Source organism: Sapajus apella, unplaced genomic scaffold (assembly GCF_009761245.1).
Source record: "Sapajus apella isolate SASKATOON/1434 unplaced genomic scaffold, GSC_monkey_1.0 scaffold8, whole genome shotgun sequence".
In the NCBI taxonomy this organism is placed as follows: domain Eukaryota; kingdom Metazoa; phylum Chordata; class Mammalia; order Primates; family Cebidae; genus Sapajus; species Sapajus apella.
This window is the reverse complement of record NW_022436948.1, coordinates 2,145,765-2,169,213: the sequence shown is the minus strand read 5'-3', so window position 1 is coordinate 2,169,213 and position 23,449 is coordinate 2,145,765. Positions and strand designations below refer to the sequence as shown.

General features: G+C 59.6%; 2 protein-coding genes, 1 long non-coding RNA gene and 2 other non-coding genes across 17 annotated transcripts in view; all 5 read left to right on the top strand.

The window, feature by feature from the left end:
* The window catches only part of TRPM2 (transient receptor potential cation channel subfamily M member 2), a 73,332-nt gene extending 50,633 nt beyond the window's left edge, over positions 1-22,699 (top strand). For 12 of the 13 annotated variants that reach the window (XM_032276546.1, XM_032276547.1, XM_032276550.1 and 9 more), the window contains 13 exons: positions 1,204-1,387; positions 4,417-4,598; positions 4,895-5,027; positions 5,777-5,864; positions 6,953-7,040; positions 7,750-7,907; positions 8,706-8,782; positions 9,068-9,169; positions 16,286-16,372; positions 18,306-18,411; positions 20,214-20,315; positions 21,003-21,119; positions 21,763-22,699. In XM_032276546.1, coding sequence (XP_032132437.1) covers positions 1,204-1,387; positions 4,417-4,598; positions 4,895-5,027; positions 5,777-5,864; positions 6,953-7,040; positions 7,750-7,907; positions 8,706-8,782; positions 9,068-9,169; positions 16,286-16,372; positions 18,306-18,411; positions 20,214-20,315; positions 21,003-21,119; positions 21,763-21,888 — 1,550 coding nt within the window. In that variant the 3' untranslated portion in view covers positions 21,889-22,699. The other variant, XM_032276557.1, reaches the window with a different exon arrangement.
* Positions 1-23,449, top strand: part of PWP2 (PWP2 small subunit processome component) — a 613,222-nt gene that overhangs the window by 276,462 nt on the left and 313,311 nt on the right. The gene's annotated exons all lie outside the window — the stretch shown is intronic.
* Positions 9,176-11,006, top strand: LOC116550578. The gene is made up of 2 exons (XR_004268490.1): positions 9,176-10,760; positions 10,832-11,006. It is a non-coding gene; the product is annotated as an uncharacterized LOC116550578 (long non-coding RNA).
* Positions 18,365-18,429, top strand: LOC116551048. Its single transcript, XR_004268680.1, has one exon. It is a non-coding gene; the product is annotated as a Z6 small nucleolar RNA (small nucleolar RNA).
* Positions 20,183-20,257, top strand: LOC116551049. The gene has a single exon (XR_004268681.1). It is a non-coding gene; the product is annotated as a Z6 small nucleolar RNA (small nucleolar RNA).

The window sequence follows — 23,449 nt, the reverse complement described above, 5'->3', positions numbered from 1 at the left end:
TTCACCGTGGAGTGTGATGTTAGGTGTGGGGGTTTTGTAAACGTCCTTCCAGTCAAAGAGCTTCACTTGGATTCGCAGCTTCTGGAGTGTTTTTATGGTGAAGGGGTGGTTTGCTCTTCTTTTTCTAGTTTACCATAGGGGAAAGTTATGTTACCAATTTTAGCTATTCGTTTTTAATATAAGAATTAATAGCTATCAGAGTGATTTTCTATTTTAGAAAAGTAGTAACACATTCAAAATTTATTTGATTACCCAGTAGTACATTGCTCATTGTTGAGTAACTTTACAATTTAAGGTAAGTATAAGGAAACAATGTTATTCATAATTCAGCCTCCCAGAGAAAACCACTGTTAACAACTTACTATGCTTCCTTAGAGATTTGTTTAAGGTGGAAGCTGGTTATGTATTACAGAGCCCGTACTTTCTGTGCAGGCAGGATGGTATTTTGCTTCACAATCACCTGCTCCCCTTGCCAATACACTGCCTCTGCCACACTTCCCTTTCCACGTCTCCCTTCTCTTTGGGATAGTTGTTAATTTTTTCCTTTTCAATTCCTTTTTTTTTTTTTTTTTGAGACAGAGCTTCACTCTTGTCGTCCAGGCTAGAGTGCAGTGGCATGATCTCAGCTTACTGTAACCTCTACCTCCCAGGTTCAAGTGATTCTCCTGCCTTAGCCTCCTGAGTAGCTGGGATTCCAGGCATGCGCCACCACACCTGGCTAATTTTTGTCTTTTTAGTACAGGCGGGGTTTCACCATGTTGGCCAGGCTGGTCTCAAACTCCTGACCTCAGGAGATCCACCTGCCTCGGCCTTCCAAAGTGCTGGGATTACAGGTGTGAGCCACTCTACCTAGGCTTTTCTTTAAATTATTTCCCTCCAAAATGAACACCCTAGGCATGGGACCTGGTGCTGGCCCTGGCTGGGGCCCTGGCAGTGCCCTGGTGGGTGGTGGGCTTTGGGCAGAGGCACGGGCCAGCCTGGGTGTGGCTCTCCCTCCTGGGCCTCCTGCCTTCATCTGGCTGGAGACAGATGCCTGTTTCTGGACTTCGGGCCCAGAGGTGACAGGTGAGGTCACCCAGATGAGTGGCATCAGGCCTGTGGGGGCCCTGGCAGTGACCAGAGGCCTGGGGGGTCCCCTCCTGCCAGGCCCGTCTTGCCTCTGCGTTGTTTTCCTGGCTCACCCACCCCCATTCCCAATGCCAGGCGTGAACTTCAACCCGGAGCACTGCAGCCCCAACGGCACAGACCCCTACAAGCCCAAGTGCCCCGAGAGCGACGCGGCGCGGCACAGGCCCGCCTTCCCCGAGTGGCTGACGGTCCTCCTGCTCTGCCTCTACCTGCTCTTCACCAACATCCTGTTGCTCAACCTCCTCATCGCCATGTTCAAGTGAGTGCCTGGGTGGGGCTGGCATGCGGCGGGTGGGTGGGTGGCATTCCTGGGCCACAGCGGCCACGCTGTCTCCAGGGTCTTGTGGACAGTGTGGATGGGCCGGTGCACAGAGGTGCCTTACTGATGTCCTGGTGGAGTGTGCACTTTCCGTGGTCACTGCCATGTCTCTGGAGCTGGCATGGGTCTGTCCTCGTGGCTACTGGGGACCGGTGGTGCCACGAATCCACCTGGGCCCTGCTTGCAGTGCCACTGTGGAGGCAGCCTTCTCCTGAAGGCAGGGTTGCTGGTGTCAGCCCCGATCCCTTTGCAGGGCTGCACAGGAGCAGTGTTGTCCAGAGGTCACTGCTCTACCTGGGAGTGTGCCTGGGCCACTGGCCGCTCAGGGCTCTCCCCTCATCACCCCCTGGCCTCTGCCCCCATGTCTCCCTGTTACTGAGCAAAAGGGCTCACTGCCTGATGTGCTGGAAGCTGATACTATGACACTGGGTTTTTGAGAAAAGAGAAAAGCTTTTTATTCTAGGAGACAGGGGACAGCTCACATCTGTCTCCCTGCACTGGCTTTAATGCAGAGTTTTTATTAGGGAAAGTTCGGGGGTGGCTTCTTGGATTAGCAGGTGGCTGGTGGAAGAAAAGCGGTGTGCAGGGTCCTCAGGCATGCGCCGGGACCTCTCCGTGCCTCCTCAGGGGTCTCGTGTGCACATTTGGGCAGGGTTAGCGGGACACGGGTGGAAACTCCGCTGTGACATCAGCAAGCTCGGGCTGTGCAGACCCCAGTTGGCCACATTGGTTCCAGCTGACCTCAGCCAGTGCCAAAAGCTCACGTGAGCCACGCTCACATCCCAGCAGGTGGTTTCTTTCTCTATCTGCTGCCTGTAAGTGGGGGCATTTCTGCTAGTTGCTGCGTTCCTCAGCTCTGTGGGGCCAGTTCCCCAGGTCTGGACGTGTTCCTGCTGCCCCACCGTGTGCCTCGGACCCTGCTGGCTCCGTGGCACCTTCCCTGGAGTTCTGATCCACCTGTGGACGGCTCTGTCTGCCCTCCCGCGCCATCAGGGGCTTTCTCCTCTGAGGAAGCGTCTTCCCATGCTTTGCTGGTTTTGTGGGTCTGCACATGCGTGTCTACCTCCTCTGGGCCTGGTATTTGATTGAGTAACAGCCCCAGGGATGTCTGCACTCTAACCCTGTGGCTAGGGGGCCTTAGATGGGAAAAGGGCCTGGGAGGATGGGGTCGAATGGAGGGTCCTGAGATGGGAAATTACCTGGGGTTATTTGCGTGGGCCCGACAGTGTCACGAGGGGCCGTGGAAGAAGGAGGCGGAGAAGGAACGTGACAGTGGCAGTGGGCATCGGGCGGAGGCGATGCCCTGGGCCCAGGAGTGCAGGTGGCCTCGGGAAGGCGGGAAAGGCAAGGCATGGAGGCTCCTGGCCTGCGAGGGGAGCACAGCCCTGCTGAGCCTTGGTTTTGACCCAGTGAAACTCCTGACTTCTAGAACGGAGAGAAGAGTCTGGTTGCTTTAAGCTGCCAAGGCTGGGCAGTTCATTACAGCAGCATCAGGAGACCCAGGCAGTGCTATTTTTTCTCTTTGGAAATTTAAAGAAAATCTTTAAATCTTTTGTGTCTTGAAGCTTCCAATCTTATAGAACTTTTGGAATATTATTTGCTTCTGTTGCTTTTGAAAGAAATTGGTGGCTATCCCTCCGGCCCCTGTGCACGTGGCCCTCTGGAGCCGTGTCTCTGATCAGCTGCAGCAGCTGTGGGTCCCAGGCTTTGGGGGTTCCGTTTTGCTCTTGCAGATTTTAAACTTAGAACAAATTAAATGCTGAGGACCTCACACTACAGGCAGCATTACAGGCTCAGTGGCTTACGCCTGTAATCCCAGCACTTTGGGAGGCCAAGGTGGGTGGCTCGCCTGAAGTCAGGAGTTCGCAGTGAATCTGACCGACATGGTGAAACCTCGTCTCTACTAAAAATAGAAAAATTAGCTGGGCATGGTGGCGTGCACCTGTAATCCTGGCTACTCAGGAGGCTGAGGCAGGAGAATCGTTTGAACCCGGGAGATAGAGGTTGCAGGGAGCCGAGATCAGCCATTGCACTCCAACCTGGTGACAAGAGCGAGATTCCATCTCAAAAAGAAAAAGTTAAAAAAGAAGAACTCCAGGAAAGCAGGAGTCCACGCATAATGAAAGCGCAGGTGTTTGGGGTCCTAGCGGGCCTCTGGGTTGGCCCTGGGGCTTCCATGTCAATTCCTGGCCTCAACGGTAGATCTGAGGAGCCCAGCATGGCTGTGGAGCTGTCATGGCCCACGGAAGGCCCAGTCTCCCCACGCTGCCCCCATAGTTCAGAAGGCCCCCTGGGCCTTCCAAGCCCTTCCCGGCCTCTGCGGCCAGGCCCTGTGCTGCCCGGGACTCTGAAAATCCTTGTTCCTGGCTTTGTCGGTCACCAACTGTTTGTCTTCCTGTTTCATCAGCTAAGCTGCGGAGGTTGCCACCTTTTGCTTTAACGTGGGTTCTGAATATCAAGAGAACCCCAGCGTGGATGAGGACTGTCATCTCAAGGCCATGGGGCTGGTGGCAGTATGCTGTCCCTGCAGCAAGTATGGTACCCACACTGCTGGCTACCACTGCAGGGGGCTCTGTGCCTGTCACTGAGACACACTGAGAGGCCCCTGTAGCCTTGCCCCTTCCACACGTACCCCTAGGGGTCCTGGCTCTTGTGCTTGTCAGAATCCACAGATAAACTCTTAGAGTTCAATGCCAGGAAGTATCTGTCTCCTGATACACACCCACTTCGTGTTATTTCCCAGTGAGACTTATAAAATCCAAAGTCTGTGTGATTCTCCTTTTTTCTTGCCTTGGTTCCCAGGAAACCTGAAATTGTGAGGGCTGTGGGCTGAGTTCTGCACCTGGAGCTGGCCTCCTGTGTGGCGTGGCTCTGCTCTCCGTGGCATCGCTGTGGGCATGTGGGTGGCGATCGGGTCTGTTCTGGGTGAACACCCTGACCCCAAGCTGTCATTCTCTCCTCCCTGACAGCTACACCTTCCAGCAGGTGCAGGAGCACACGGACCAGATCTGGAAGTTCCAGCGCCACGACCTGATCGAGGAGTACCACAGCCGGCCCCCCGCACCGCCCCCCTTCATCCTGCTCAGCCACCTGCAGCTCTTCATCAAGAGGGTGGTCCTGAAGACCCCGGCCAAGAGGCACAAGCAGCTCAGTAAGCCAGCCCCCATCTCCTCTTGTATTTGCCGCCCACCCAGGTGCAGAGTAGGTGGAGGTGGCACGGCAGCTCCGCCCAGAACCCTGGGCACTCGGCAGGCATGCAGACCACTCAGGCTGCTGGCCTTCTACTGGCCTTGAGCAAGCCCAGAGGCCCCCTCGGGGCAGGTGTGGGGCCGGCTTCTCCTGCCACTCAGGACCAGCCCCCGCCTCCAAGGCCCCCGGATGGGTCAGGGCTTCAGGATCCACCTCCTGAGGATTCCAGGACCCCCTGTCTGTTCCCTACCCTGACAGAGAACAAGCTGGAGAAGAACGAGGAGGTGGCCCTGCTGTCCTGGGAGATCTACCTGAAGGAGAACTACCTGCAGCACCAGCAGTTCCAGCAGAAGCAGCGGCCCGAGCAGAAGATCGAGGACATCAGCAATAAGTGCGGGGCTCGGGCAGGCCTGGGGGGACGGGGGGGCATCTGGCAGGTCCACAGGCACCAGGGGGCTCGGGCGGGCCTGGGGGGCCGGGGGGGCCTCTGGCAGGTCCACAGGCACCAGTGGGCTCTGGTAGGCCTGGGGGGTGTGGGCAGCCTTGGAGGACCTCTGGTGGGTCTACAGGCAGCAGGGGGCTCAGGTGGGCCTCGGGGGGGCCTCAGGGGGCCTCTGGCAGGTCCACAGGTACCAGCCAGCTCGGGCAGGCCTGGGTGGCCTCCGGGGGGCTCCCCGCCCCTCTCTCTTTACTCACCTCCCCCCTCTCTTCACTCACCCGCCCTCCTCTCTCTTCACTCACCTCCCCCTCTCTCTGCACTCACCCCCCTCTCTTCACTTACCCCCCCTTCACTCACCTCCCCCCCTTCACTCACCTCCCCCCCTTCACTCACCTCCCCTTCTCTCTTCATTCACCTCCCCTTCTCTCTTCATTCACCTGCCCTTCACTCCCCACCTTCACTCACCCCCTCTTTACTCACCTGCGCCTCTCTCCTGGGAGGGTCAGTTCTCCCGAGCTTGGGAGCCTGGGCTGTCTGTCTCCCCCTCTGGGGCCTGGGCAGTTTGGTTCTCTGGGAGCAATGCATGCTAGAAACTGTTTCATGTTAAGAGGAAGCCGGGGCCTGGTGGGCGTCCGCAGAGCGGCGTGGTGCTCTGGGGGCCCGAGGCCTGGCGCGCCCAGCTCAGCTGCTTCCTCTTTCAGGGTTGACGCCATGGCGGACCTGCTGGACCTGGACCCGCTGAAGAGTTCGGGCTCCATGGAGCAGAGGTTGGCCTCCTTGGAGGAGCAGGTGGGTCTGAGGTCTGGGCCTCCGCTCAGGAGGTGCAGTTGCTGGGCCTGGCGGGTGGCTCTACCCTGCGGTGGCCCCGGGAAGCAGGGCTCTGACAAGCGATGGTGAGGAGGAGGCCGGAACATTGGGCAGCCTTTCCCAGAGGAAGAGGTGCCCCGGGTGTCCTCCAGAAAGCCCCGCCCGAGCGTCTCGTAGCTGAGCTCCTCCTGTGTGCACGGAGGCCCCCATGGCTGGGCTGTGCTCCCAGCTGCTCCCGGGAACAGAATGCTCGTCCCCTCCCGGCCTCCGAGGAGGCTGCAGGACTCTGTGCCTGAGCCCTGGAGAGGCCATGGGACCGGAGTGCGGAGGGCTTAGAGATGGCCTCTGAGGCTCTGCCTGCCCCACCCCATCCACGGCCACCAGCCGGGCCGGGCCTGCTTTCTAGCCACAGCCCTGTGGCCACGGCAGCCCCTGCGGTCAGTGCTGAGTCCTCGGATGGCTCAGCCTCCCAGTACTGTTGCTCCCAGCCTTGCTATGCTGCTGGGGCGTCCACCATCCACCAGCCCTGCCTGTGGCACCCGGGGGCCTGCCCAGGCCACCTCTCCCCACGTCTTGACCTTGCTGGGACCCCTGACAGGGTGCCCAGTGCTGAGCCACAGAAGTCAGACATTTCCCGCTGCTGCTGTGGTGAGCGCGTCGGCCTCTGGGGAGGTCCCTTCTGGGAGGTGCAAGAGCCCTGGAAGTGTCGGGCTCTGACGGCCAGTGGCCTCTCCCTGCAGTGCAGAATTGCCTGACTGTGGCTTCATGCTGGTTCCCTCCTTTGGGTTGCCCAGTCCAGTGGCAGTCCCACTGTTGTGTCTCTTGGGCAGGCTGGGCCTTCAGACGTGTGACTTGGCAGTCCCTGAGTGGGGCAGGGTGGGTCCTGGGCAGCGTCCTGGCTGGCTTGGTGGCCGCCTGGGGAGGAGGTGGTGTCTCACTTTCAAAGGGCACGGGGGCTGAGGGGCGGGGGGGGGCTCCCGGCCGGGGGAGTGAGGGCGCAGTGGACAGTGGGGTGTGTGCCGTGTGTGTGGGTAGCAGGTGCTCACTGCACCGTGGGCGGTGCCTTCCAGGTGGCCCAGACAGCCCAAGCCCTGCACTGGATCGTGAGGACACTGCGGGACAGCGGCTTCGGCTCGGAAGCGGACGTCCCTACTCTGGGTGAGTGGCCAGGCCAGCAGCTGGCCTCCACCCGCCTGAGTGCTTTTGGGTCTGGGGTCAGTTGGGAGGGCGCTCTGGGCAAGAGGAAGACATTGGCTGCAGCCTATTCCCAGGCCTGGCAGGGCCAGCGCCCGCAGGAACTCAGCCTGCCCACCGATGCCCGCACTGGCGCCGAGGCCCCGCCCAATCCCTGACCTGACCAGGCTCCCGGACATCCTCGGGGAGGACTGGCCCATGCACCCTGAGCTTCCCACATACCCTGCTGCGGAGTCTGGGTGCTGCGGACCTCGTCTGAACCTGGTCACGCGGCTGAGCGACGCGAAGCAAAGTCTGCTTTCCTGAATTCGCAGCCAGCTAAGAAAGGGACATAGGTGGCCTTCCTCGGGCCACGGGGTCTCGCTGGCCCCCAGGGAGCACATTTGCCCTCGGTGACTGCTCTGTGACTTCGGCTCATTACCGAGGTCCCCAATTGCCGCTGCACAAAGAGGCAGGTGTCCACGGGGACGCTGCCCTGACCTCCCATGTCTGCCCTCCCTGGGGGCCCCGCCCACTTCAGAGCTGGTGTTCAACCTGCCTGGCGGTTTGGGCTTGGGGAGGTGGAGGCAGCTGAGATGTTTTGGCCGAAGAACTGCAGAGGAAGTCCCTGTCCTGCGGGTGGGCACCTGAGCCTGGGCTCGGCCTCACCTCACGGCCTCCTGACTGTCCCCAGCCTCCCCAAAGGCCTCGGAGGAGCCGGATGCTGAGCCAGGAGGTGGGAAGAAGATGGAGGAGCGGGGTGATGGCTACCATGTGAGCGCCCGGCACCTCCTCTACCCCAGCTGCGCCGTCACGCGCTTCCCTGTGCCCAACGAGAAGGTGCCCTGGGAGGTGAGCGCCTGCCCGACCCCAAGCAGGTGGAGTGGCCGCACCCCTGGGGAAGGAAGGCAGCCCTGTCCCCTTCCATCCGGTGTTAACCCTGGCTTCTGGCCACTACAGTCACAGGGGATCTGTGTGTCCGGCAGCACCTGTGTGACAGTTAAGGAAACTGAGGCACAGACAAGTCAAGTCACAGAAGCCTCACAGCTGGAAGTAGTGGAGCAGCCTGGGGTGCAGACTGACACCCACAGAGCCTGAGGCTCCCGCTGCTCCCACGGCCGTCCCAGGCCCAGCCCCCTGCCCCATTCCCCCGGTCATGCCCTGCTCCTAGACCCCACCCACCCCCGTGAATGGCTCTATCCCGTTTCTGGGTGCCAGGCATGAAACAGGCAGAGACACAGAGACAGAGAGGTGGCTAATGGCCCCGGGAGACCCCCACCCTCCTGCTACAGGGCTTCTCTCTGGCCCTTCTGGAACATTCCAGGCTGCTGCTTCAGCTGCTTTCCCTCAGTCTCCACCACACAGAACGCTCCCAGCCTCTAGGTTCCAGCTTAGCCCCCGCCCCACTCTGAAGAGACCCCCAGGCCCCCAGTGACAGCCGCCTGCCCCTTGGCTGACCCAAGGTGGGGTCCTTGAGCTGAGCCCCTGGCTCTGCCCGGCTTGGAGCTCTGCCTGCATGTTGGGATGTTGGGGTCAGGTTTGGACCCAGTTGAGCAGCTGCTGAGGCCAGGAGCTGCCCTTCTGCCCTGGTGCCTGGGTCAGCTTTGTAGTGGGGGTGCAAATCTGAGGGAAAATCCCATTTTGCAACAGACGGAGTTCCTCATCTATGACCCACCCTTTTACACGGCGGAGAGGAAGGACATAGCCACCATGGACCCTGTGGGAGAGTGAGTGCCAGCTGCTGTCCGTGCTCCCAGCCGGCCCCCCAAGAGGCTCCGAACCCAAGGCCTCCTGGGGGATCCCCTGTGAACCCCAGTCAGGGCCCAGCCCGGGGAGGCCTGGGTGAGCAGGAGGGGTTCGGGGCCTGGAGGTGCCTGGCCCAGCTTCCCCTGTCCCATGCACCCAGCCTGCAGCCACTCGGCTGGGCCCTGGGGCGGGGGCGTCCCCTGCCTGTCTGTTCTGTCCCGCCTGCCACGCTGGGACACAGACGCTGCCTTCTCCTCTGCTCCCAGCGCCCTGGAGCTGCTGTCCACCATCCAGTACAACGCAGTGGATGGCCTGAGGGACCGCCAGAGCTTCCATGGGCCATACGTGGTGCAGGCTGGGCTGCCCCTGTGAGTGTGCCCTCCATGGTCCCCACCCCGTCAGCCTTTGGGGTTTGCCCCTGTGAGTGTGTCCCCCTCGGTCTCTGCCCTGTCAGCCTTTGGGGTGTGCCCCTGTGAGTGTGCCCCCGACAGGCCCTGCCCTGTCAGCCTTTGGGGTGTGCCCCTGTGAGTGTGTCCCCCACAGGCCCTGCCCCATCAGGCTTCGGGGTTTGCATGGGGCCAGGTTTCCTCCTTGGGCAAAGGAGGCATTTTTTCTGATTAAAAAAACATGCACGCGAGCCACCAAAGAGAAGAAAACATGAGCTGCCAGTGTCCCCCAGCCGTGAGGACTGGGCATGGGAGGGCAGGACTCACCCCGCTGGCCTCTGCCAGGCCCTGCCCCATGGCCGCTGCCATAACCCAGAGCTTGGATTTGTCTGTGGTTCCTGGGGACGGCTGTGCTGGGAGAGGGTGATACCTTGGAGGATGGGCAGGGGCCGTGCAGCGGGGAGGGGACCTGGGATGGGCGCTGGTGGGCTCACCTGGTGTCGTGTTCTCCACACGGTCAGCACTGCACCCGTCACACAGGCGAGGAAGCCCAAAGTAAAGGTGTCAGTGACCCGCAAGCACCTGCAAGTGCCCCGGAGGGCAGGAGCCTGGGGGTCTTGGACCCTGTCATAGGGGGAAGGTGTGGGAGGGGCCACCAGAACCCAGGGATGGGGAGCTGCTGGGATGTGGGGGCGCACTGTGGAGCAGAAGAGCCAAGGGGTCTGAAGGAGAGGGGGACTGTGTGTCAGGCCTTTGCAGAATGCTCTGGAATAGGGCGTGGGCTCCTCCGCCTGGAGTCGGAGGTCGAGTAAGGAGGCGGTAGGAGGCGGCGGGGCCTGAGAGCAGAGATCTTGGCCTGGTGGCTACAGCTGCAGGTGGCCTGCTCTGGTGTTGGGGGTATGTGACACCGGCAAGGGGGTGTTAGGGAGGTGCATCTGGTGGCTGTGGGAAGCTGACGAGGAGAACAGCAGGTGCCTGGCTTAGGCGACAAGGTGCAAGCACCCGCTCTCATGGGGGAACGCCACGCAGGCCACACAGGCAGGTGCATCAGGACTTTGCAGGACACAGCGGCCACGTGGGCTTCAGTAGAGCAGAAGAGCACTTTCTATAGGCACCATGCTTCTGCCGTGGACTTAGGAATCATATTTTCATTATCTTTTCTTAGGTTTATTTTCTTTCTATGAAATTATAAAGACACACTTTTCTGTATCTGTTTGATACATTTTAAAATTAGTTTTTTTCACTGAGTCTTTAATACAGCTGGACGCTGCTTGTATAATGTATGAGGAGGCGTCTGATTTATTTTGTGAATTTGCACAGAAAGTAAACAGCCCAACTTCATTTCCGGCTAAGGTCTGGCTCCTCCCCTGAAGTGTAGCTCCTCCCTTGAGGTGTAGCTTCTGCCCTGAGGTGTGGCTCCTCCCCTGACGTGGCTCCTCCCCTGAGGTGTGACTCCTCCCCTGACGTGGCTCCTCCCTTGAGGTGTGACTCCTCTCCTGACGTGGCTCCTTCCCTGAGGTGTGACTCCTCCCCTGATGTGGCTCCTCCCCTGAGGTGTGGCTCCTCCCCTGAGGTGTGACTCCTCCCCTGACATGGCTCCTCCCCTGAGGTGTGGCTCCTCCCCAGATGTGGCTCCTCTCTGAGGTCTGGCTCTTTCTTCATAGCTCTATCTGCCCCTGTCTCAACCCTGTCTGGGTTCTGTCCCACTCATCTCCGTCATGCCACTGTTTGCCACAGCTTTGCAATAGTCCTGACTCTAGGGTAGCATGTCTTTAAATTGGCCTTTCCTACTCTTGACGCTTTGGCTTTTCTGTGAGTTAAAAAACCAGTTTGTCTAGCTCCAATACATTGATAGGAATTGTATTAAATTTGTAAAAAAATTTGGGACAATGAACAATTTTATAATGAAACGTCTACGAATTGTTCCTGACTTAATGGGAATGCTATCAACATTTCACCGCTAAGTATGGTATTTCCTGAAGAAATTTACAATTATCTTTTATGAGATTAGGAATGTTTCTGTCTAGTCCCAGTTTGTCAAGAGTTGAATGCTACTAATGGTTTTTCTGCCATCGATTGAGACAATTATAATGTTTCTTCTTTAGCCAATTAGTGTATGAATTATTTTTATAGCTTCTTCAGTATTCAGCCATCCTTGCATTCCTGGAATAAACTCTTCTGTTATATTTAATACACTGCTGGAGTTAATTTACTAACATTTTATTTAAGATTTTAAAAAACCTGTGTTCAAAAGTGGAATTTGCCTATGATTCATATTTCTTGTACTGTCTTACTTTGGTTTTGGTATGAGGTTGTACCAATCTCAATGAATGAGCTGGGAAACTTTCCTTCTTTTCTGTGGAACTATTTGAATGAAGTGGAGATAATTATTTGTTCCTTAAAGTGTGACAATACCTATAAAATAGTGAGGTCTCACATATTTTGAGTAAGTGGATTTCTAACTACTTCATTTACCATAATGATTTTTGGAACCTTATTTTCTATTTCTTCTTAGGTCCTTTTTAGTAATTGTGAGTTTTCTGGAAAACTATCCTTTCATCTGAGTTTTCAAATGTATTATGTTACAGATGTCCATAATATTCTTTATGGTTTAAAAAATCTCTAAGATAAATTTACAGTAATTTATCTTTGGAACATTGATATTTATTAAGTATTTTTCTTATTTTGTTTTCCTTGATTGTTCTTGCCAGTGGTTAATTTGATAATCTTTTCAAAAAACAAACTTTTGGATTTGTTATCTTAATTTTTCTATCTCATCCATTTTTGCTTTTATTGTTATCTTCTTTTCTACTTCTTATGGATTTGCTCTTGATTTGCATGTTAAAGTTCATTTCTATTCAATTGTTCTAGTTTTCTAATAAGGGTACCTAAGACTATAAATTCTCTTTAAGACCTGGTTGTCTGTATCCCTTAAGTTTTGATGTGTAGGGATTTTATTTTTTACTTTATAAATTTCATTATAATCTTCATTTTATACTTTTTTTGCTCTTTCTCTCTTTTTGTGGAAATGAAGTCTCACTCTACCAGACAGGTCGTGAGGTCCTGGGCTCAGGCTATCCTCCTGCCTCTGCCTCCCTAAGTGCTGGGATTACAGATGTGAGCCACCACACCCAGCATAATCTTCATTTGATTATTTAGCAGTGTACTTTCAGTTTTTAAGCCATTGTTTGTTATCACCTCCTAGTTATTGCAATTTTTGTTGGAGTGTGATTGGCATCACTCTGATTCTTGAAATTGAAATATTCTCAGTGGCTCCCATCTCTTCCCTGCATTGATGCAGCTGCTTGACTGTAACCCTAACCCGAAGCCCTAACTCTAACCCTGACCCCTAACCCTAACCCTAACCTTATCCCCTAACCCTAACCCTAACCCTATCCCCTAACCCTAACCCCTAACCCTATCCCTTAACCCTAGCCCCTAACCCTAACCCCTAACCCTAACCCCTAACCCTAACCTTATCCCCTAACCCTAACCCTATCCCCTAACCCTAACCCCTAACCCTATCCCTTAACCCTAGCCCCTAACCCTAACCCCTAACCCTAACCTTATCCCCTAACCCTAACCCCTAACCCCTAACCCTAACCTTATCCCCTAACCCCAACCCCTAACCCTAACCCCTAACCCTAACCCTAACTCTAACTCTCTTGGCCCACTCACAACAGCAGCCTGTGTCAGCTTGTCTGACTGAAGTCACTCACACACTCGGATGCCCTTTCAGAAATGGATTATCTGTCTCACAGTTCTGGGGGCCAGGAGTCTGAAATCAAGGGTGGGCAGGGCCACACTCCCTCTGAGGGCTTTCAGGGAGACTCCTCCCGGCCTCTGCAGCTCCTGGTGTTCCTGGCAGCCCTCTGCATTCCTTGGCTTGTGGGCTCATCACCTCGATCTCTGCCTCCCCAGCTACATGGGCTCTCCCTGCATGTGTCTGTATCTCTTCTGTTCTTAGGATTATAAATCATACCGGGTTTGGGGCCAACACTATTCCAAGGTAACTTCGTCTTAACCAATTACACCTGCAGACGCTATTTCTCAACAAGGCCAGATCCTGAGGTTCTGGGAAGGACGTAAATGTGTAGGATTGTTCACCCCGTACACCCTCATGCCAGACCTGCCTCCCATTGCCCCTCAAGGCCCTCATCCCGGGAATGTCCTGCTCTTCCTGCATCTGGGCCCTCCTGCCCTCTTGCGTTGCTCCTGCTGACACAAACTCTTTAAAGCAGCCCTTCCCTCTGCCCCTGCCTGCTCGCCCCTTCCTCCTTTGAGTCCACTCCATCTGGGCTTGTCTTGCCGCCTCTTTCCAAAACAGATTGAGGTCAGGTTAGCAAAGATTCTGCCTTGGTCCACCCCCAGCCCAGCCCTCCCCTCCCCCACCCATCTGCATTTCCGGAGCTGCGAGTGGATGAAGAAATGAATGTGTGGTTGCTGCTGCCAAGTGTCGCTGCTTTTGTGCTTTGGGGTTGTGTGGGGAGGTTTATGGAAGGGCCTATACCTGGACCGATGAAGCGTCAGGGCGTGTGGCAGGGAGGTGAGGGGCTAGAACCATGTGGGCAAGGTAATGGCCAGGGCTCTGAGATCAGGGCACAGTGAGGGCAACTGAAGACTTGGGTGTGGGTGGGGGCTGTGGGAACAGGGGCTTTGAAACACACCTGGGGAAGGGCCGCGTGGTGGTCTGAAGCCCCTGCTACCTGCTCACTCAGGCTGACTGAGGAGCAAGTGTGGGGAGCGTTTTTCCCTCCTGGCAGGAGCAGGCATGCACGTGGTTTAATGGTGGGAGCCGGCAGGCCCTCACCTTCCTCCTGGCTCTGACACTTGCCCATTAGGGACAGGGACAGCGAGATGACAGCAGGGCCCTGGGGCCCAGAGCTTCCTGTGGGGGTGACTCGTGCTAGGAGGAACGTGTGGCCTCCTCTGTGAGCCTCTAGACCAATGCGCCGGGCTCAGTGTGAACAGCAATTACAGGGAGACCGAGGCAGCCTTGCTCCCAGCAGCAGGGCCCTGCCTTTCTCTCCTTGCGGAGTTCACTGCAGCTCCACCTGGTGCCAAATTTGTTGGTGGCCTTGGTTCTGGGCTCTGCCCGCACAGTGGCATGAGTGCAGGCAGGAGAATGGGCAGGGTGGACAGGAGGGAGAAGCGGGCTCGGCGGGGGCTGGGGGCGGCAGTGGCCGTCGAAGGAACCCTGACTGAGCCCCGCCTTCCCGCCGAGGTCTCTGGGCCTTGCTGCGTGCAGTGCCGGTTCTGCCTCTTGGCAGGGCCGTGGCTCTGGTTTCTGAGCAGCTTCTGGGGAGGCTGCCTGGGCCCCACCATGCAAGGGCCCCAGCCACAGGGGAGGCTGCAGGGTGAGCTGCGGGGGGCGTCTGAGAGGCCTGGCCAGGTGGGCCCCACACACTGGGCAGGTTCCGGTGTGGACTGGACTTTGAGCGCTGTGGGCACGGGCGGGTCTGTGCAGAGGCGTGATGAGAGCTGGGGCCCCTGACAGCTGGGCAGGGGCAGGGGCAGGGGCAGGAGCAGGGTGGCGGCAGGGGGTGTAACAGAGAGGAGGGCCTGGCGGAGGCAGGGAGGCCAGCTGGAGGCTGCCACGCAGGCAGGGTCGGGGACGATGGTGCAGGCCTGGCGGCGTCGGCCTGTGCTAGAGGTGGTTGGGTCTCCCGGGGCAGCCGTGCACGGCCATGTGGATTCAGGAGGGTGCTACAACACTGGCAGGACTCGGAGGGTGGCAGGAGGTGGGAGGAGAGTGCAGGGGGCCAGGAGCGCTGCCCGCCCTGTGTGAGGGAGCCCTGGTGTCAGCTGGCCTGTGGAGCTTGAAGTCGGCCTGTGATCCGTGAGGAAGTGGGCAGTGGGGCTGACTTGGAACTCGGGTGCAGCTGGGCTGGTGTCCTTCCTGGGGTCATCCGTCCACAGGCGGCAGCTGATGAGGAGCCTGGAGGGCCAGCAAGTGAAGGGGACAGAGAAGAGAGAAGAGACGCAGGGGCCAGGCTCAGGTCCACATGCTGATGGGTTGGGGGGCGCCTGCCTAGGCTGGGGAGCCCCGTCTGTGCTGGGAGCCAGTACAAGGTGGGGTGGGGTGAGTGCTGGTGGCCTCAGTTGAGGGTGTGGAGGGCAGCAGGAGTGGGGAGCACAGGCAGAGCTGAGGTGGGGGCTCCCCTGGGAACAGTCAGGCCGGCTCAGAGGAGGTGAGATGAATGGGGGGGCCGAGGGGAGGTGGCAGGTGGCCTGGAGTCCAGGCTGTGCAGAGAAGAGGCCCCTCGGGGACGGGTCGGGGGCTGCAGCTCTGGCGGGGTTTGGAGGTCAGAGTGGCCAGGTGGAGGAACAATAGCACTATCCCCTCTGTGGCAAGGACAGTGGCGGGGACGGTGGTGGGGACGGTGGCGGGGACGCTGGTGGGGACGCTGGTGGGCATGCTGGCGGGGATGCCGTTGGGGACGCTGTTGGGGACCTTCTGTAGACGTGGCGCCCCACCATACGGTAGCCCGGTGCGCGTCTTCCTTCTTCCTTAGTGATGCATTCACAGGAACTTGCCGTTTTCCAGAACTTGCTGTTTCACCTGGGAGCTGGTGGTTTTGGGGAAGCCAGCCTGGCCGGATGGGAAGCGTCTGTGGCTCCTGCTGCCCTGGCTAGCACACTATGCTGGGGGTGTGTGTGGCCACATGGACGCAGGGCCTCTGGTGTCTGGCCTGGCTCCCACACCGCCCTTCTCAAGGCTGCCAGGGTGGAGGCCATGCCCTCTTGTGCCGGGGCATTTGGACGCAGTGTGCTGGCCCCAGCAGTTGGCCAGTGCCGTGCTCCATGGGGAGAAGGTAGCCACGTTAGCCCCTGGCCAGATGCATTGGCCGCACTTGTGCTGCCAGGGAGGCCCTTTCCCACCAGGTGACCCCAAGGCAACCCAGAGCCTTCAACTTACTCCTTGGGGTGCCAAAGGGATCCTCCTCCTTATGACAGGGTAGGCTCCCAAAGAAGCTAGCAAGCCATGCCCCTGTGCGCCGGCTCCTGACGCCCGCTGTCCCCTTTTGATCATACTGTCTGCCCTGTCCTGCTCCCCCGGTGGTGGACGGCAGGCTAAGTCAACCCTCTGCCTCACAGGAACCCCATGGGCCGCACAGGGCTGCGTGGGCGCGGGAGCCTCAACTGCTTCGGACCCAACCACGCGCTGCACCCCGTGGTCACACGGTGAGTTCACACCCGCAGGGGGCTCCAGCACCTCAGCGCCACCGACACGGAGTCGGGGGGCCGCCATTCCCCGGTGCTCAGGGACTGGGAGGAGCTGGGAGAGCAGCTTTGGTACTTGGCACTTGGTGCCCAACTGGGGGATGCAGGGAGCATCTGTGGATAAACGTGACTACACCTGAAATATGGCAGGAATGTCCATGCCCTGCTCCTGTGTGAAGATCCCAGGCTGATGCCCTCTCCAGGGAGCTGCATCACTTTTCTGCCTGTCCCTGTCCATTCCCAGCCACAGGGAAACACCTCCACACTCACCCTCACACTCACTTTACACCATCCACGCACACAGCTCCACACTCATCACACTCCACACCATCCACACACACACAGCTCCACACTTACCCCCACACTCACTCCATACCATCCACACAGCCCCACACTCACCCTCACATTACACACCATTCACACACAGCTCCACACTCACCCCCACACTCACTCCACCCACGCACACAGCTCCACTCCCACCCTCACACACTCCACACCATCCACACACACACAGCCCCACGCTCTCCCTCACACTCACTCCCCCCCATCCCCACCCACACCCCCCCACACACTCCCCACCATCCACACACACACAGCCCCACACTCATCACACTCCACACCATCCACACACACGCAGCCCCACGCTCACCCTCACACTCACTCCACACCATCCACACACACACAGCTCCACACTCACACCCTCCGCTGTCTCCCCCGCAGTCTACCATCCAGCCTGCTGCTCCCACCTGAGGCACAGGCCGCCTCACAGGGGTGCGGAAGCTTCCGTCCCTGGCGAAGCTGCTGGGAGCGCTCGCTGTTCTTGTTGGGTAGAATGGGGTTCCCGGCCCAGGCCCAGCTGCTGTACCCCGCAGTCTCTTGGGGCTCTGCCTCCACAGCCGGAACCTCCCCTGCAGAGGGCCTTGTCCTGCGGGCCCTCTTGCTGCCCAGCCGCTCTCATCCCGTGGCATCTGTCGGTGCACACACGGCCCGTGGCCGCCAGTCACGCTCTGCTCCCTGGTGCTGCAGCCTCTCCTTGGCCTCCCTGGCTGCATTTGGCACCCACGTCACCTCACTGGGCTCCCGGCCGCCTTTTCTAAGAGTTGTCAAACTGCAAAGCTGGGTCAAAGGGCAGGTACCTTTTTAAAGCTTTTAATCTTTAAAAATTTCTCTATAAAAGCTGGGGCTCTTTCTAGTCCTACCAGCTGTTGGTGGAAGTGGGGAAGGACGAGCCCCAGTGGTTACTGTCTGGGTCCTTTCTCTGGGGATGAAGAACTGGAAAAAGAAGACAGCTTGAGCCTGCAGCAGGCCTGACACCCCCCATCCCAGGCAGGGCCAGGCCCCCAAGGTGCAGGCCAGGGTGGAGGCCACACGGGGGCCTGGGCAGCTGTGGGTGCAGGCCAGGGTGGAGCCACATGGGGGTCTGGGCAGCCATGGGTGCAGGCCAGGGTGGAGGCCACACCAGGGTCTGGGTAGCCGTGGGTGCAGGCCAGGGTGGAGCCACACCGGGGTCTGGGCAGCCGTGGGTACAGGGCAGGGTGGAGGCCACATGGGGATTTGGGCAGTCGTGGGTGCAGGGCAGGGTGGAGGCCACACGGGGATTTGGGCAGCCGTGGGTGCAGGCCAGGGTGGAGGCCACACGAGGATTTGGGCAGCCGTGGGTGCAGGGCATGGTGGAGCCACACCAGGGTCTGGGCAGCTGTGGGTGCAGGCCAGGGTGGAGGCCACACGGGGATTTGGGTAGCCGTGGGTGCAGGGCAGGGTAGACCCACACCAGGGTCTGGGCAGCTGTGGGTGCAGGCCAGGGTGGAGCCACACCGGGGTCTGGGCAGCTGTGGGTGCAGGGCAGGGTGGAGCCACACCATGGTCTGGGCAGCCACGGCCGTTCCCTCCGCAGGTGGAAGTGGAACGAGGAAGGAGCCATCTGCAGGAAGAGCATAAAGAAGATGCTGGAAGTGCTGGTGGTGAAGGTCCCTCTCTCTGAGCACTGGGCCCTGCCTGGGGTAAGGCTGCTGCAAGTGGGGCCTCTGTCCCCCAGGCTGTCTGTGGGTCACTCGGCCGTTCATCCATTACGCCCAGGGCTGAATGCCAGCCCCTGCAGTCACTGGGCAGGGAGGGTTGGAGGCCCCAGCCTGTGTTATCTGTAGGAGACACTCCTCCTCCCGGTTCCTCATGTTGCAGGTGGGGAAACCCAGGTTCAGAGGCTCTTCTGCTGCATAAACACTAACAAGCACCTGCTGCGTCCCAGGCATGGGCTGGGCTGAGGCTGGAGGCCACGGGCTCCCCTTGCAGAGTCTAGGGTGTTGGGAGCACAGGTAGCTCCTCACCGGTGTCACATCCATCCACCTACTCCCGACCTTTGGGGCCCAGGGCTGAGCTGTAAAGACAGGACGGTGTCATCCAGGGGCAGGGGCAGGGGCAGGGGCAGGGGCAGGACCCAGGGGTGTGCACAGGCCCTCAGCTCAGGGGAAGGGGCTGGTTGTGGGGCTGAGGCTGGAGTGAACCCCAGGGGTTTTGTGGGGAGGGGTGGACAGAATCAGTAGTGCCTCCAACAGCTCCTGTGTCCTCCCAGGCCAGCACGGCCTCTGCAGACTTCCAGTCCCCTCACTGCAGGGGATGGAAGAGGCTGGTCGTGCCAGGATGTCTGAGTCCCGCCAGGCCTGGCCATGGCGCGACCTCTGGGTTACAGCCTGCCCGTCAGGGCCTGTCCTCTGCACCTGGTCCCGGGATTGTGACTTACAGCAACTCAGCAAGAAGCTGTTGCGTTTCTCTGACCTGAGCTCACGGCCTGGTGGCTGCCTCTGCTGGTGTGGGGTGTGTGCCGCCGAGGTGTGCAGGGTAGCGGTTCAATGAGGGCCTTTGGACAGAACAGGGATTTGGAGCCCAGCCCCAGCTGCCTAGTCCCAGTGCTCTGGGGGCCTGTCTCCACGGCCGGGACCACCCCTGCAGCAGAGCGAACCTTTGGCCTTGGAGTCCCCTTGCTGCCACACTGCTCACACCCAGTGCTTCTCCACCCATGCACACCTGGCCTTGGGGCACATGTCACCCTCTGCTCTCCGACCTCTCCATGCAGGGTGCGTGGCGTTGGGTCTGGTCTCCCATTCAGCAGAACCCCGTCAGCTCCGGCTGGTCACTGAGAGGGGCACTCTGAGGGGCCTCCTGGGTTCCTGGCTCTGTAGGGCACACACGCTCCAGGGTGGGGTGTCACCAGGGTTGAGGTGGGACGGCACTGATGTGGCCTGTGAAGTCTTCATGAGACACCCACAGGCATTTCAGCAAGACTTTGAATGACACATGGGGTGGGAAAGATGGGTGCAGGGAGGAGGAGTGCGGGCCGGAGCCAGGCGCCTGAGGCAGGTGGCGCTCGGGAGCGTCTGGGAACCCGGCCATCCCCAGCGCAGGCCAGGGTGGGACTGGAATGCAAACAGGAACCTCTGTGGCAGCCTGTGCACTGGGCGCCAGCTGGGAGGTCGGGTGCCAGGAGAGCGGGGTGGGGGTGCCCTGTCACCTCGGGGACCCTGAGCTCAGGGTGGGCACCCTGGGGCTGCCCTCAGGGCTGTCCCTGCTCCTCAGAGGTTTTGCCTGCAGGCCAGCGCCCCCAGCTCAGACCCCTGCAGGGCTCACAGATGCTGACGTGGACGGTGGGTTCTGGGCAGTGTCACTCCAGCCTGAGACGCTGCCTGCCTGTGGCTCCCAGGGCTGGGCCACTGCCCACGCCAGGCAGGAGGCCAGTGGAGGTGGTGCCAGGGCAGCCTGGGTCCCGCCCCAGCACCCTGCTGACCTGGCCCTGTCCTCTGCTGTCCAGGGCTCCCGGGAGCCGGGGGAGACGCTGCCTCGGAAGCTGAAGCAGATCCTCCGGCAGGAGCACTGGCCGTCTTTTGAGAAGCTGCTGAAGCGTGGCTCGGAGGTAGGACTGGCCTGTTGCTCTGCTCCACGTGCACATCCCCAGGGCTGCAGGGCGAACACAGTGTGATACTGGGGCCTGCCCCAGCCCCACCGGGTGATGGAGTCCCACCCAGCTTCTCCGGGTGACGGTGGTGCCGGCCCCCGGCCTCAGGTTGCACAGCTCCCAGGGGACCAGGACGCAGGCTGGCTGGGCAGCTCCAGTCTGTCAACGGCCCCCCAGAAACCGGGGCTTCCCTCCCTGAGCCTGTCTGGGACTCAGGCTGATGCCGGGCCTTGGGGGTGCACAGTGGGGTTTGGTGAACCCACTGCCCCTCTAGATAGTTGCCCTCCCAGAACCGGCAAATCCAATGAGATAGGAATCTGCTTTCTATCTCATTGGATTTGCTGGTTCTGGGAGTGTGTTGTGAGTGGGCTCCTGCAGCAGGTGGCTTCCGAGGCTGACTTCCTTCACTGAACAGACGTGTCCAAGATCTCTGCAGGACAAGACGCATCTGTCCAGGATGATGCCCGCCTCGGGCCACTCGGCTGCGCAGGCCAGAGCAGGCTGGCAGAGGGTGGGGAGAGCTGGGCCGGGGGCCTGTGCGTGGTGGCAGCCATGCTCAGGGCTGGGACAGGTGGAGGGCACGTGGTGGGCCCGGGCACCCATCGGGTCCCTCGCTGGCCAGCTCACCCTGCCCTGCCCATCCAGGTGTACAAAGGCTACGTGGATGACCCGAGGAACACGGACAATGCCTGGATCGAGACGGTGGCCGTCAGTATCCACTTCCAAGACCAGAACGACGTGGAGCTCAACAGGCTGGACTCCGTATGGGCATGGGCTCGGGGGAGTGCGGGGGCAGGGGTCCGGATTCTGGATGTGCCCCAGGAGGTTCTTGCGGGGGTACCTGGCCGTGCTCCTGGGGCCCAGGGCCAGAGTCTTGCCCAGAAAGTGACAAGGGGGGCACCAGGGAGAGGCCGGGGAACTGCCAAACATGGCTGGAGCTGACCGGGCCGGGCAGGCACCCACCATGGCCCTGTGCAGTTCTGGGACCGGGTCCTCCAGGGAGGCCTCAGGGATGGCGTCCAGTGGTGAGGCTGGCAAAGCCCTCCCCGCTCCCTGCTGGTAGCCCTTTATGGGGATGTGGGTTCCCCGTACTTGGATCAATGCTGCAGGCTCCTAATTCAGAACCGGGATGGGAAAGTTCCATACAATAACCCCGGGCGTTAAACGAAGGCTAAACAGCTCCCTCGAGGCTTCACCATCCTCTTCCCCTGAGGGATCCCCAGGGCCTCTTGGGTGCATCTCCGGTGCCCCTGTCACAGGGGCCCTGCCTCTCACCTCACAGGGGAGTTAAGTGAGGCACACGGGCCAGCCCGCAGCAGGCCCCGGGCCCTGGAAGGCCGCAGTCTGTGGGCTCAGCTGGGTGGAGGCAGGGCCGGCGGGGTCAGCTCTGCCCTTGTTCTTCCAGAACCTGCATGCCTGTGACCCGGGGGTCACCATCCGATGGCAGGTGGTGGACAGGCGTGTCCCGCTCTATGCGAACCACAAGACCCTCCTTCAGAAGGTGGCTGCTGAGTTGGGGGCTCACTACTGACTGCATGCCGGCTGAGCAGCTCCAGTCTATTAACGCCCCCCCCAGAAACTGGGGCTTCCCTCCCCTGAGCCTGTCTGGGACTCAGGCTGATGCCGGGCCTTGGGGGTGCACAGTGGGGTTTGGTGAACCCACTGCCCCTCACGGCTGCTACAAATCTGCCACAAATGACCTTGTGAACTGGACGGGGTCAAGGTGACCAGAGGAGAGGCACAGGTCATTTGGAGTTGAGGAGCCCCTGGGACCCTCGGCCATCAGGTGAGGGGCTGGGCCTGTGCGACTGAGCTCTTGGCTGGAGTCCACTCCCTTCCTGTCTGCATCACCCTGAGCAGCTCGTCCACCATGGAGGTCATCTGCCCAAGGCAAGTGCCCTGGAGAGTTGGGGTCCCTGCTACACTCCCCAGGAGGGCCTCCATGTCCCAAGGTGACTCAACACGGATCCTTGCCTGGCCTGGGGTGGGTGCACCGCCTGAACTCCTGGCTGTCAGGATAAGCTCCGTTCTGGGACAGGCCCAGACAAAGCCCAGGCCTGTCACGAGATGCACAGGGCCGCTGATGGGGCTGGCCCCAGGGACCCTGGGATGAGGCTGCAGAAGCTCTCCCTCCCCACTCCCAGGAAGTGCTGGTCACACCCAGGAAGGAAGCACGGTGTGGGCAGGAGGGGGGATGTGGGGGTCTCCAGGTTTGGTGTCAACGGCTCATCAGGACCCTCAGGATGGGGAATGTGGGAAAACTGAAGATGTTAACTCCACCATCTCAGGCCTGGCTGGCTCCTCTCTGCTTTCCACAAATAAAGTCCCTGACACGTCCAGGGCCGGGGCTGTGTCTTGGCTTGCTGAAGCTCTCCTCGATCCCTGGGTGAGCTTCCTGCGGCCTGTGGGTACCCCACAGCCCCTCAGCCCTGCACCCCCATTTCCCCTCCAACCCACCACTTCCTGTCTTCATTTTCCTAAACCTGGGCCCCAGCATTGCCCCCAAGCCCCCCAGGCTGGGATGGGGCATTCGCATGCCTTCCTCCTCGGCTTCCCCCACACGGTGCTGCCCATGTGCCTGGCGCCCCTGCAGGAGCTCTGATGGAGCCTGGGGCTACTGGACGCTGAGCACTGGCCGCAGGTGACGCCCACTCTTCCCTGGGCAGGCCTCTGTCTTCCACCTGACCCAGAGCTCTCTGGCCACCCCCGTGTCACCTGGATTCCCCCTCACCCCATCAGCACCGCCAAGGACACAACTGACCCCTTATGCCCTGCTTAGAATCAGTCCCATTACCAACCTTCAGGGAGAGTGATAAAAATGCACATCTTCAGGCCCCTCCTGAAGCTCAGAGGCAGCAGCGCTGGGAGGCCCTGGAGGCTGCATCTGTGGTAAGCATCTGCCACCTGCAAGGGGCTCGCAGGTGGAAGGCTTGAACCACAGTGCAGCCTGGATGTGGCCTGCCCTACCCCTCTCCAGCTGCGCCTCCACCTGCAATGCGGCCTCCGTGTGGGGCCTCCAGGTGTAGCCCAGCCTCCAGGTGCAGCCCAGCCTCAGGTGCAGCCCAGCCTCCAGGTGCAGCCCAGCCTCCAAG